The sequence below is a fragment of the Podarcis vaucheri genome (genome assembly GCF_965113315.1).
Source record: "Podarcis vaucheri genome assembly, chromosome: 17".
NCBI classification, from domain to species: domain Eukaryota; kingdom Metazoa; phylum Chordata; class Lepidosauria; order Squamata; family Lacertidae; genus Podarcis; species Podarcis vaucheri.
Genome location: NC_138755.1, coordinates 1791626 through 1803765, shown reverse-complemented (window position 1 = coordinate 1803765; position 12140 = coordinate 1791626). Strand labels below are relative to the sequence as shown.

At 45.4% G+C, this 12140-nt stretch overlaps 1 protein-coding gene across 1 annotated transcript in view; it reads left to right on the top strand.

Annotated features, from left to right (window-relative positions):
* DNMT1 (DNA methyltransferase 1) overlaps positions 1-12140 on the top strand; it is a 59552-nt gene that overhangs the window by 17070 nt on the left and 30342 nt on the right. Inside the window, exons 8-15 of the mRNA XM_082205928.1 lie at positions 1179-1230; positions 2201-2284; positions 2366-2475; positions 3989-4107; positions 5543-5635; positions 8596-8747; positions 9053-9240; positions 9969-10158. Of these exons, the coding sequence (XP_082062054.1) occupies positions 1179-1230; positions 2201-2284; positions 2366-2475; positions 3989-4107; positions 5543-5635; positions 8596-8747; positions 9053-9240; positions 9969-10158 (988 nt within the window). The remainder of the gene's footprint in view (positions 1-1178; positions 1231-2200; positions 2285-2365; positions 2476-3988; positions 4108-5542; positions 5636-8595; positions 8748-9052; positions 9241-9968; positions 10159-12140) is intronic.

Genomic DNA, 12140 nt, shown 5'->3' with positions numbered 1-12140 from the left:
GGGTGTGGCAAGAGTTAAAAGCAAGGAGTTCGCCCCTTCTCTCCCCCCCCCCCATTGAGCAGCTGGAAGGGAAATCAAACTGATTCTTGCAGGAAGCTTTTGAAATTGGGCTGAGAGCTACTGGCTGCTCACCCACCTCTGCCAAGAGCAGTGCCAGCTGCAAATAAAAGGTGCAGCGGGAGCACTGATAGTTCATGTTCTCTTGAGCTCTGGCTGTCTGGTCCGAAGAAAAAGCAACCCTGTTGCACTCCTAAAAATGAGAAGAAGAAAAAAGCCCTGTAAATGTTGCCTCTGGCATGAGGAGAGAAATGAAGTATCTCTATATTTTGGAGAGTGGCTGCAGTGGGTGTTTGGATTACACAAAGCCACTCCTCCTTGGCTAGCTTCAAACATCTGTACAGATGTACTAGTTAGCTCTGTGATGGGAAGAAAGGAGAAATTTGCACGTAGGAGGTGCAGGGGAGAGAATCGGCTCCTTCCCTGAATCTGGTCCTCTCTAGATGTTTTGGACTACAGCTCCTGTCAGGCCCAGTCAGCATGGCCAAATCTCGGATGTTGGGGTTGTAGCCTAAATTATCCAGAGGGCCTCAAACTGATTACCCTACAGAAAAAACATTGTTTAGAGACCAGGAACACCAGGAATCCCAACCAGGTCAGAAACGCTTTGTTTTCATTCCTTAGGCTAAATAAAGAAACACAGAATATTGAAATGGAGCAGTCAGTCTCTGCCCTGTTCATGCATTGATGGAAGTGAGAGTAGAGGGTATAAAATGGCTCCCCAGAATACACAGTTTCTTTAAGCTGAAAGTGTCTTTGTACAGTGGTACCTCAGGTTACATACGTTTCAGGTTACACACTCCGCTAACCCAGAAATAGTGCTTCAGGTTAAGAACTTTGCTTCGGGATGAGAACAGAAATCGTGCTCCAGCGGTGCAGCGGCAGCGGGAGGCCCCATTAGCTAAAGCGGTGCTTCAGGTTAAGAACAGTTTCAGGTTAAGAACGGACCTCTGGAACAAATTAAGTACTTAACCTGAGGTACCACTGTATATGAAAGCATTTTACTGCATGGACTTATCAAAGTCTCTGTATCCAGTGACTTAAACAATATTATTCTTGTGATAGCTTATATTACCCAACTTGTTGCACTGTGTGAGAGTTTTGTTTTGTTTTTTGCCCAGGTCTGAATTAAAAGAAGAAGCAAGCCAGGTTAAAACTGTGCCACCTGTTAAGGTCAGTAAGTGTTGGTTTGTTTTGTATCTGGTTGGAATACTAGACATTTGTGGTGTGCACATGCACACACTCCGCCCTGGAATGACTGGAACATCAGCAGTTCAAGAAGATACTATTTTTTCTGGTTTTCAGGACAGGCATTTAATGCCTCTGTCAGGTGGAACTTTGGGTGGGTTCAGATATACCACATCAGCATTGCTCTGATACCATATCTTGGCCTTGGTTTACTGTCTTTAAGAACAGAAAAATAGTGAATGAAAGTGGCATAACTTTGTGTGTTTTGTTCTTAAAAATGAGTCAGAAAAGCAGCTAAGCATTTGGAAGGGCTCCATAAATGATGGCCGGTACAGTGGAATGGAATGTAAGGACTGATGAAATCCTGCCTCCCCCTTTCAGCTAGATTTAGCCAACTATGAGTGAGCAATCCTTGCATTTTCTAGAAATGCCACTTATGCGCATGAAACCTGTTGGGTATCCTTTCTGGCTAGGTACCAGTGACCCAGAGCAGTACAGTAACAGCTTTTACACCAGGGATGGGGGAACTCTCTTGCCCTGCAGATGGTGATGGACTCAAAGTCTCCTTATCACTGACCACACTGTCTGATGGGAGTTGGAGTCTAACTACATCTGGAGAGATGCAGGTTCCCTGACCCTGTTCTCATCCTTACCCAGCCTGTTCCCTTCAGATGTTTTGGGCTCCCGTTTCCCATGAGCTCAGCTGGCATGGCCAGGGATCAGGAATGATGGGAATTGGAGTTCAGCAACATCTGGAGGGAACCTGTTTTTAATATGATTTTTGTAAGTGGACCTATAAATGTTTTACTTTGAAATGGTAGGGTCTAATGTCACTTAAGTAACAAATTCCCAGAGTTATTCAGCCACATCACAAGCTTATTGGCAGCACCATTTTTAGATCCTGGTTACCTGAATTCACCACCTTGCATTTTCTCCTTATATCTTTCTCTTCCAGACCACTCCTCCCAAGTGTGTTGAATGCAGGCAATACCTAGATGACCCTGATCTCAAGTTCTTCCAAGGAGATCCTGATGATGCTGTAAGCCCATCCTTTGCAGATGAACAAAAAGAATTCTATCTTGCTGGTATATGTCTAGAATAAAATTTTGTATCTTCCTAGCTGGATGAACCCGAGATGCTGACAGATGAGCGCTTGTCCATCTTTGATGCCAACGAAGATGGGTTTGAGAGTTATGATGACCTGCCTCAGCACAAAGTGACTTCCTTCAGGTGAGGCCTTGTGCTGGCTTGCCATAAAGCAGGGCTGGTTAACTTGTGGTCTTCCAGTTGTTACTGTTGGACACTGGCTCCCACCAACCCCAGCCAGCATGACTAGTGGTCAGGGCTGATGGGAGTTGTAGTCCAGCAGCATTGGGAGCATGCCACATTAGCAAGCACCACGGCAAAGCCTAGGTAATTGAATCTCAGGGTGGGACAAGTATGGAGGGAGTCATGAATACTGGAAATTTGCTGCCTGGAGGACTGCCCCTCCCTACATCTCTGAGACTCCAAGCAGGAATCTGCAGTAGCAGCAGTTGGAGGAAGGATCTGCTAAGCTCTGAGGCTTAGAAACTAGAGGGTGATAAGGGCAGAAGGAAGCAGGTAGCAGTCTACTCAAAAAAGAAAGCTTTGAATGTCCATTTATTTCTGATCCAGAGGTCTACAGTGCTGCTGTGTGTGTTTGCTTGCCAAATAGAAAGGGTTGAGATTGGGCAGGGGCGAGGGTGCAGCAGTATGGGGCACCTTATTAATAAACACAACCCCTTGAGGATACGCCAGTCTGTTCCTAGGTTTGAGGCTGTGCTCCATTGCAGCCTCCAAGCATCCCCACAGAAGTCTGGTAGGGATCCTTGGGGCACCTGCTGGAACTGTGTTGCTTGAGTGCAGTAAGATCTTTGGGAGGGCGGGTGCCCAGCAGCCCAGTCAACTGCACCTGCAGCCCTCTGGAGCCCCTAGCCCTTAACAGGATGGTGTGGTTTAAGCCGCAGGAAGGGGTTTGGGATCTCGGGTGATTTTCAGAAGCGGTGACTTTCTGAATCCCAACTGTCTTTAACAATGGGAGCAATTTAAAGGCTTCTGACATAGAGAAAGCTTTGGAGGAAAAGACAGGCTAAGTTTTTAACCCTGGGCTGATCAGGGTTAAAGAGACACTGTCTTTTATTCTCAGCTTATGTTCCTGAACCACTATTTTGGACTTTGCTCCAGTTGGTGGTCCTCAGTTTGTAAGTAAATAAAGCAGAACACACAAGTTTCAAGGCTGCCTATCCCTGGTTTAAGTCACCCCAGCTTTTGTGTTGCTTTTGATTTTCCCAGTCTGGTGGGACAGTTCCCTGTGTACAGCTATGAAATAGGATAGGGTTGGCCAGGAAAGTTGTCCGCAGTGATGGGTAATATTAGTACAGTACATATCGGTTATAGATGGTTATGGTTCTTGGCCTTTGGCAATTCTATAATCAGTGTGGCTTCCTTTTACTTTACAAAAGAAAAAGGTGAATCAGTCTTCCTGTGTTCTGCATCTCATGGCCTCCACTTACGTTTTCAAGCCTCACCACTACTCTCACTGGAGCCCTGACTCTTCTATTTTGCTATCACCACTTGGTTTGCCACCCTTTGCCCCAAGAGCTGTAAAAGCACTTTGTACACACTTTACAGCTACATTAATGAGAAACTGGAGGTTTTTTTAGTTGGCTGTTGTGAATGACAGGTGTATAGACAACCAAAGACCTTTTCCTTTTCTGTGCAGTGTTTATGATCGAAAAGGCCACCTGTGCCCATTTGATACTGGTCTCATAGAAAGGAATATCGAACTCTACTTCAGTGGTGCCGTAAAGCCAATATATGATGATAACCCTTGTCTGGATGGTAAGTGTGGCCCTGCAGGCAGGTTTTCCCTATCCCCCCCCCCCATTTAATTTATATGATGCTCTTAATTTAAAACTCCAGGGTGGGGTGTTCACATCCACTCTGCCACATGCATAACTGACACATCATATTAACCTGTCATAAAACTGGAGTGCAAATTATGTCTGATTGACTTCCAAAGGAAGGGAGTTTCACAGGGAGGGTGTAGCAACAGAGAAGACCATCAGCCATGGAACTGCCTCAGGGCCTCACCCAGAGGCAGCACCCAAAGAAGACCCCTTTAATCTTAGTGACCAGACTGGCACATACCAAGAGAGGTGCTCTTCCAAGTTACATGGACCCTGAACTCTTCAGGGTTAATGGTAAATCTTAGATATGTAAATGAATAGGTAACTAGCACAGATCACGAAAAATAAATGTGATATGACTTCAAAGTGGCTTGCTGCTCAATAACCTAGTGGCTGAAATCTATACCAGCTTCTGAACAGTCTTCAAGGGCAGCCCCATGCAGACCACATTACAGTAGTCCAGACTTGAGGTAACCAGGGCATGGATTGCTGTGACAAGTCTATTCCAATTCAGGGACAGCCATAGCTGGTAAACCAGCCAGAGCTAGAAATAGGCTTTCATTAAGCTATCTGAGCCTCCCGTGGCAAAGATGGATCCAAGAGTGCCCCCAGGCCACGAACCTGGATCCTTCAAGGGGAGTGCAGTGCCCTTCAGGACACACCGTTTACCCATCTTCTGGAATCGGGAACCACGACCAGCAGAGCCAACAGCTTGTTGGAATTCAGCTCCAGCTTATTGGGCCCCATCCAGACCATTATCCCAGATGACCTGAGAAGGGGGAGAGACATTAACACATTTCCCCAAAGCCTTTGGAACAACCCCCTACTGCAAGGAGGCATTTGCCACTCCCTGGACCCATCCTGTCAAGTCACAATGGGCTGCAGGCCAGGGTACAGGTGGTGGGACAGCATTTCAGAGGCTGCAGGTACACTTTGCCCACAAAAGAGACACTTAACCCCGTGTTTGCTTGTTGCATTACTAGACGAGCCACTGGATGCTGCTAAATTAGCTAAGCATCGTTCATTCATGACAGGAAGGTCAAAAGTTTTGTCTTTAATTAGCCATTGTAAATCAAGTAACAAGATATTTGCAGCTTCCCAAGGGTAAGACGGACCAATTAAGTGCCTTGGTTTTGGTGCAGGTGTGGATCTAGTGACCTGGTGGAAAAGGAAGTGAGCTTCTCAGGCCAGCCCACTTATATCTGGAAGCTTCCAGGGGAAGCAAAGAACCCTAAGAAACCAGCCAGAGGTGGTTGCCCAGCTCCTGTTCTGCAGCGTGGGCTTATTAAAGCACATGCATCCACCATGGCCTAGCAACTAAGTGATTTTAAAATATGATGCTTCTCCATTTTCATCACTGATTTTAGGTGGTGTCCGAGCCAGAAAGATGGGCCCAATCAATGCATGGTGGATCACTGGTTTTGATGGAGGTGAGAAGGCTTTGATTGGATTCACCACAGGTAAGCTTTTAAGGAAATCATTATCCCTTTCAGTTTTGTCTGTGTCCTGCTTTTTCATGCTCAGCGCATACTTGGAATGGCTCACAACAGCATCAGAAAAACCTACGTAATGAAATACCAGCAATATTTCAAGATAATTCACCAACAATTACAAAATATAACAATTTTTAAAGAAACAACCATACAAATATTAATAGGCCTCCCAAAATGTATTAATAAATATGAACAAATACAAAAATATATAAACAGCAGAAAAACATTACATATTTTTTGAAATTAAAGTTTTCCCCAACAGGAACAACCACTCCTAAGTCACTGACTCTTCTAAGTGAGCCAGATAGACAAGGGGGACGCAGGCCTTGCAGAACTCACAGCTCAGTCTCTGGGATTTGTTGAAGAAACTACTGGCAGCAATGAAAAGCGTCATCTTCTGCCAACCCCAGGTCTCTTGCATGCTGTGCTCAAAATGGGGATGCCAATCCCCTTCCCTTTCCAGGTGGGCTTAATTGAGTGGCCTAATTGTCCCCCTTCATCCCTGATCACCTCCACCACTATGGGCGCTGCATATGTGACTGCGCAGAGCAAGCAATCCTCACAAATCCACAGCACGACCTATTTGCAAAGCTGCGCATGTGCTTTACCAGCCAAGGAGCAGGACATGCTGCCGCACATCTTTACATACATGTTCTGTCAGAGAGCTACCATGGAATTGACCTCAGGGAATGGCGAACTGTGTGGAGCAGCGTTGCTGGGCTACCACTCCCATCAGCCCCAGCCAGCATGCTCAATGATTAGGGACAATGGGGGCTGTAGTTGAGCAAGACCTGGAGGGCCACAGGCTCCCCATCCCTGCTTTAGAGCTTTGAGAATGCTTGGTTGCCTTCATCCCTTGCTTGCCTACGTATCTAGGAGGAGGGAGTTCCACAGCCCAGTGCCATCACGTAGAAGCATTCTTTAAGAACCAAGCTGTGCTCAACTTAAAAAGAGAAAAGCATTCTTTCAGAGCAGTGTTTCTCAAGCAGTTGACTGAGACCCCTCAGTGGTCCTTGGGCCACATTCAGGTGGAATTCAGTGTCTCGGCAGGAGATGGGTAGAAATACTTTGAGAGACACGTGGGAAGAGAAATAGATAAAACAGGCATAGGCAACCGGGCCCTCCAGATGTCTTGGCCTACAATTCCCATGATCCCTAGCCAACAGGACCAGTGGTCAAGGATGATAGGAATTGTAGTCCCAAAAATCTGGAGGGTCAAAGGTTGCCTATGCCTGATACAAAAGATAAAACCTCCATTTAGAGACTCTGGTTCAACAAATTCTGTCTTAAATGAGTCACAATACCTCCGGAACAAATGCCTGTTCTTAGGGTGAGGAAAGCTGAACTATGGAACTCCTTGCCACAAGGAAAACATTGTTGCAAATAATTTAATCATTTCCAAATATGAACCAGATAGCAGCAGAAAGGGGTGTCAGGAATTGCCAGCTGGTTGTGCCAAATGCTGCCTCCATCTGCCACCATTTTGCGACTGCAAAAAAAGGAAAACCCATGCAGGCAATAGTAATAGGCAATTACTGCAGTAAGATCCGTTCCAAAAAAAAAAATTATCTTGTGTTTTTTAAAAGAGCTTTTCATGTTTCAACACTTGCTTCTTCTCCATTATTAAAACTTCTTCTTGTCAGTTTCACAGGAGCTTACTGTTATACAAAATTTGCTTCTCCAATAATACAGATTTTTGGTATCCGTTTCACATAATTTGCTTCTTCAGTTATGCACCTGCAAAAAATATACGTAATAGCTCCCATCAGTTACAATTTTCTTTGTTCATAAACTCAAAAGGCCCTAGCCTTGTTGCTGACCCAGTGAGGTACATTAAATATACATGTATTAAAGTTGTTACAAACCTCATTCTGTTCTCTTTTATACAAACAACACTTGCATTCAAATTATATTACATGAGATTCATACTAACCTTACAAATGCCTTCTCCAATTTTCTGTCTTGGGCAACTGCCAGGGTTTACCCTCCTGTAAATATCTCTCTGTTGGCCATGACAACTGAATGAAGCCTCCATGTTCATTGGCAGTGTATCTTTGATAGCCCTTTGATAGACAAGCAATCTTTGTGCCTTCTGGCTGGCTGCTGTTGGGAACAGGGAGCAGGGTTAGACCTCTGGTCTTGCTCACTAATGCAGTTTTAGTCATTCTTAGGTGCTCACACATGTTGCTTAATCATCCACTCAGTTCATGGCTAAGTATGTATTTGTACCCAAGTCTTGTTCTTTGGGAAACACATTTGCATTGCATTCTAGAATCATAGAATCATAGAGTTGGAAGAGACCGCAAGGGCCATCGAGTCCAACCCCCTGCCAAGCAGGAAACACCATCAGAGCACTCCTGACATATGGTTGTCAAGCCTCTGCTTAAAGACCTCTAAAGAAGGAGACTCCATCACACTCCTTGGCAGCAAATTCCACTGTCGAACAGCTCTTACTGTCAGGAAGTTCTTCCTAATGTTTAGGTGGAATCCTCTTTCTTGTAGTTTGGATCCATTGCTCCGTGTCCGCTTCTCTGGAGCAGCAGAAAACAACCTTTCTCCCTCCTCTATGTGACATCCTTTTATATATTTCAACATGGCTATCATATCACCCCTTAACCTCCTCTTCTCCAGGCTAAACATGCCCAGCTCCCTTAGCTGTTCCTCATAAGGCATCGTTTCCAGGCCTTTGACCATTTTGGTTGCCCTCCTCTGGACACGTTCCAGTTTGTCAGTGTCCTTCTTGAATTGTGGTGCCCAGAACTGGACACAGTACTCCAGGTGTGGTCTGACCAGAGCAGAATACAGTGGCACTATTACTTCCCTTGATCTAGATGCTATACTCCTATTGATGCAGCCCAGAATTGCATTGGCTTTTTTAGCTGCCGTGTCACACTGTTGGCTCATGTCAAGTTTGTGTCATGTTCTAGCCTTTGCAGATTATATCCTGATGGAACCAAGTGAGGAATATGCCCCCATCTTTGCACTGATGCAGGAGAAGATCTACATGAGCAAAATTGTTGTTGAATTCTTGCAAAATAACCCTGATGTCAGCTATGAGGACCTGCTGAACAAGATAGAGGTTAGTCCAGCAGACCAGGGCAGCTGTGTCTGTAAGAAGACCGACGTCAAGGAACTCAGATCAGCATACATTGTCTATCCATCTCAATTCTTTTTGTCCTCAAAACAACCCTATGAAGTAGGTTAGACTGCCATTGTGTGTCACCATCTTGAGAAGGCTGAGCAGCCATTTTTGAACACCAGGCAGTTAAGAGAGCAGATGAACCTGCTATTGCAATGCTTTTTTGCTCTTGCTTAACATTCTTCTCCTGACTTGCCAGTTTAAAACCAGTAGAATTGTTAAATTCCTTCTATTTCTGTCTCCAGACCACTGTCCCTCCTGCTGGATTAAACTTCAACCGTTTCACAGAAGATTCCCTCCTCCGGCATGCCCAGTTTGTGGTAGAGCAAGTGGAAAGCTATGATGAGGCAGGAGACAGTGACGAGCCTCCTGTTCTCATCACCCCCTGCATGAGAGACCTGATAAAGCTGGCAGGAGTCACGCTAGGCAAAAGGTACGCCAGCAGCTGCACCCTGGGAGTGGCCCTTCGGAGGTGCTTCATCTCCTCCTTTGGGCTGTGCAACTTAACGCCAAAGGAGAAGGCTTGCGTCAGAGAACCTTCTTTGGTGCTCGGTATTCGCCACACTCAATGTTTGGGAGGTGGGCTCTAGACTTTCTCTTTGGTCCTGTCTCTTTCTGTGTGCAGGGAATGTTTTTTTAAGGAGAAGGATTCAATCATGTGACCTGATGTTTGGCCTAGCACAGCACAGATGCGCCTCCTGCTCAGTCAGCCCATCTAAACCAGTACTTACGCCAGCCGGCAGTGGCTCCCCAGGATTTCAGGAAGGAGTCTTTCCCAGCCCCACCTGGAGATTATGAGGGTTGAGCCTGGGACCTTTTTCTCGAGAAGCGTGTCCTCTATCACTCTGCTAGAACTCCTTCTGCAGATCAGCTGTGTGCTATTTGGAGGAGCGCGTGGGTGAATTTTCCTCTTGCCTATATGAGGATAGAATACTGTAGCTCAGAGATAGACGATGTGGTACCTTCCAGATGTTGGTGGCGCTACAGCTCCCATCAGTCCCAGGTAGCCCAGTCATGGGTGAGGGGTGCTTAGTCCCAACAGCTTCTGGAGGGCACCAAATTGGCTTTGAGAGCTGGAGAAAGGGGGGATTCCATCTTGTTCCAGTGTTTTCCCTGTCTCCTGCAGGTGCTTAGCTTTTCACATCTGTCTTCTCCTCCTAGACGAGCAGCAAGAAGGCAAGCCATTCGGCACCCTACCAAGATTGACAAGGACAAAGGCCCTACCAAGGCAACCACCACGAAGCTGGTCCATTTGATCTTTGACACCTTCTTCTCTGAGCAAATAGAGAAAAACGAAAAGGAGGAAGACAAAGAGAATGGCTTGAAGCGCAGGCGCTGTGGGGTTTGTGAGGTAACAACAAAAGAGAGGCTGCATTGGTGACCCAGACACCCTGTTTTGCCTACAGAGTTGGCATGAGGAGTTCCAACATGGAAGGAGCAGCGCTTCCTCATCTTTTCTTTTTGGTCTCCTGGACACATTCATTTCCTGCCTTATAGAACTCCCCTTCCCAGCACTGCTGCTCCTGGCCAAACAGTTCCCAAAGTCTTCAAATACAGAGCTGTCTGGTTCAGCACACAGCATGCAGATTAAGGTCAACTCCCCCTTCTGCTTCTTGGGTCACTTTTACTTGAAGCAGGGCAGATAGACAGAAAGAGATGAGCTGCTGCATTGGTCATCGGCCCCTGGCTTTAATTTCGTAGCTAAAGAAGAGAGTCCCTGAGCATGTATTCCTGGATTTTCCTCCAGCTTTATCTGGTCTTTCATAGAGAAGACTCCTGTTGTACCTTCCAGAGCTGAGGGTGAGAGCGGCGTTAGAAACAGAGATGTGAAAGCTTGGAGCTAAAGGGCACCTTAAACCGAGGTTATGGCCCAACAACGGAATGTCTAGGCGCACTTTTTATAAAAAGAATATGAACTGTAGCTAAAGTATTATGTTCATTTTTCACATGGTCTGGTCCTTCCCCTGCCCACCCCCCCTAATATTCTTAAGAGGGTCTCGTTTCCAGTCTTCAGAGAGTAGCTGGAAGTGGAGAGGCAGAAAAAGCTCCTCCTTTCCTTCCACTCTGCAGTTTTAATCTGAAATCTTAGGTGCAGTACTGTACCCAGAGCTCAGAAACTGCTAATGAAATTCCCTGTTGCAAAATGTGCCTAACAATGGGAGCTCCAAACACTGAAGGGGAGCAGAGCTCTCTGATTACCTGCTATTACCTTTCTGCTCCACCAGAGGAAGCATGAAGCAACCTGAAGCAGACCCCAAAGCACCTGTGGTCACGTGACACAGGAAGTTAGTCATCCTTCTCTGCAGGGCAATGTGGAGCTCTTTAAATATGGGGTTGCCACCTTTGTTTGGGCAAAATAAGGGACAGGTTGTGGGAGGGGAGTTGGTGGGCTAAAAAGTACTTCACCTGGTGCAGAATGAAATTGTTTCAAAGCAATCCATTACAGTGGATTGTTTCCAGTGCTGGTCATACTCATAGAGTGGACCCAATGAAATTTATGGATCTAAGTTAGCAATGCACATTAATTTCAATGACTCACATCCTCCCCAACCACTGAATTTCTGCCTGTCAGAAGAATGGTAAATGTGGAAACCCAGCCAAAGAAAGAAAGAAAGAGCTGGAGATAGCAACAGTTTTGTTTCTCTTCCTAACAGAGCTTTGCCTCCAACGTCCCATGTGCCAGTTCTCTCTCTCTCTCTCTCTCTCTCTCTCTTTCTCTCTCTCTCTCTCTCTCTCTCTCTCTCACACACACACACACACACACACACACACACATATCCTAGTCAGACAAGTTCATCCTACCACTAGAGGTTTCTTGTCACATACCTGAAGCATTTTTAAAAGAATTCATAGAGAAATAGAATTGTAGGGTTGGAAGGGACCCCAAGGGTCATCTAGTCCAACCGCCTGCAATGCAGGGATCTTAACTAAAGCATCATTTAAAGCCACTAATAGTTGTGGAGTTCCACAAAGAATCCTGTTTAAAAATCATTTTATTTTCCATTTTCAGCTTTCACAAATATTTTAACAAGAAAAACAAAATCTTTCTTCCCCTTGACTTCCCTCCCCTCCTTTCTGTGGTTCTTTATTTCATATCTTTTTATTACTGTATATCTGATTCAAATATATTTACAATTTCTTCCTGATTTCCCCCTTAATTGTCTCTTACTGCACGTGCTTATATCAGTCCTGCAAATGTTTTAATTTGTTTACAAATACTCAATAATATTTTCCCAGTCTGTTTTTAAAAGTCTCTTGTCTTGATTTTTTATTCTTCTGGTGAGTTTCACCATTTCTGCATATTCCATTAATTTTAATTGCCAGTCTTCCCTT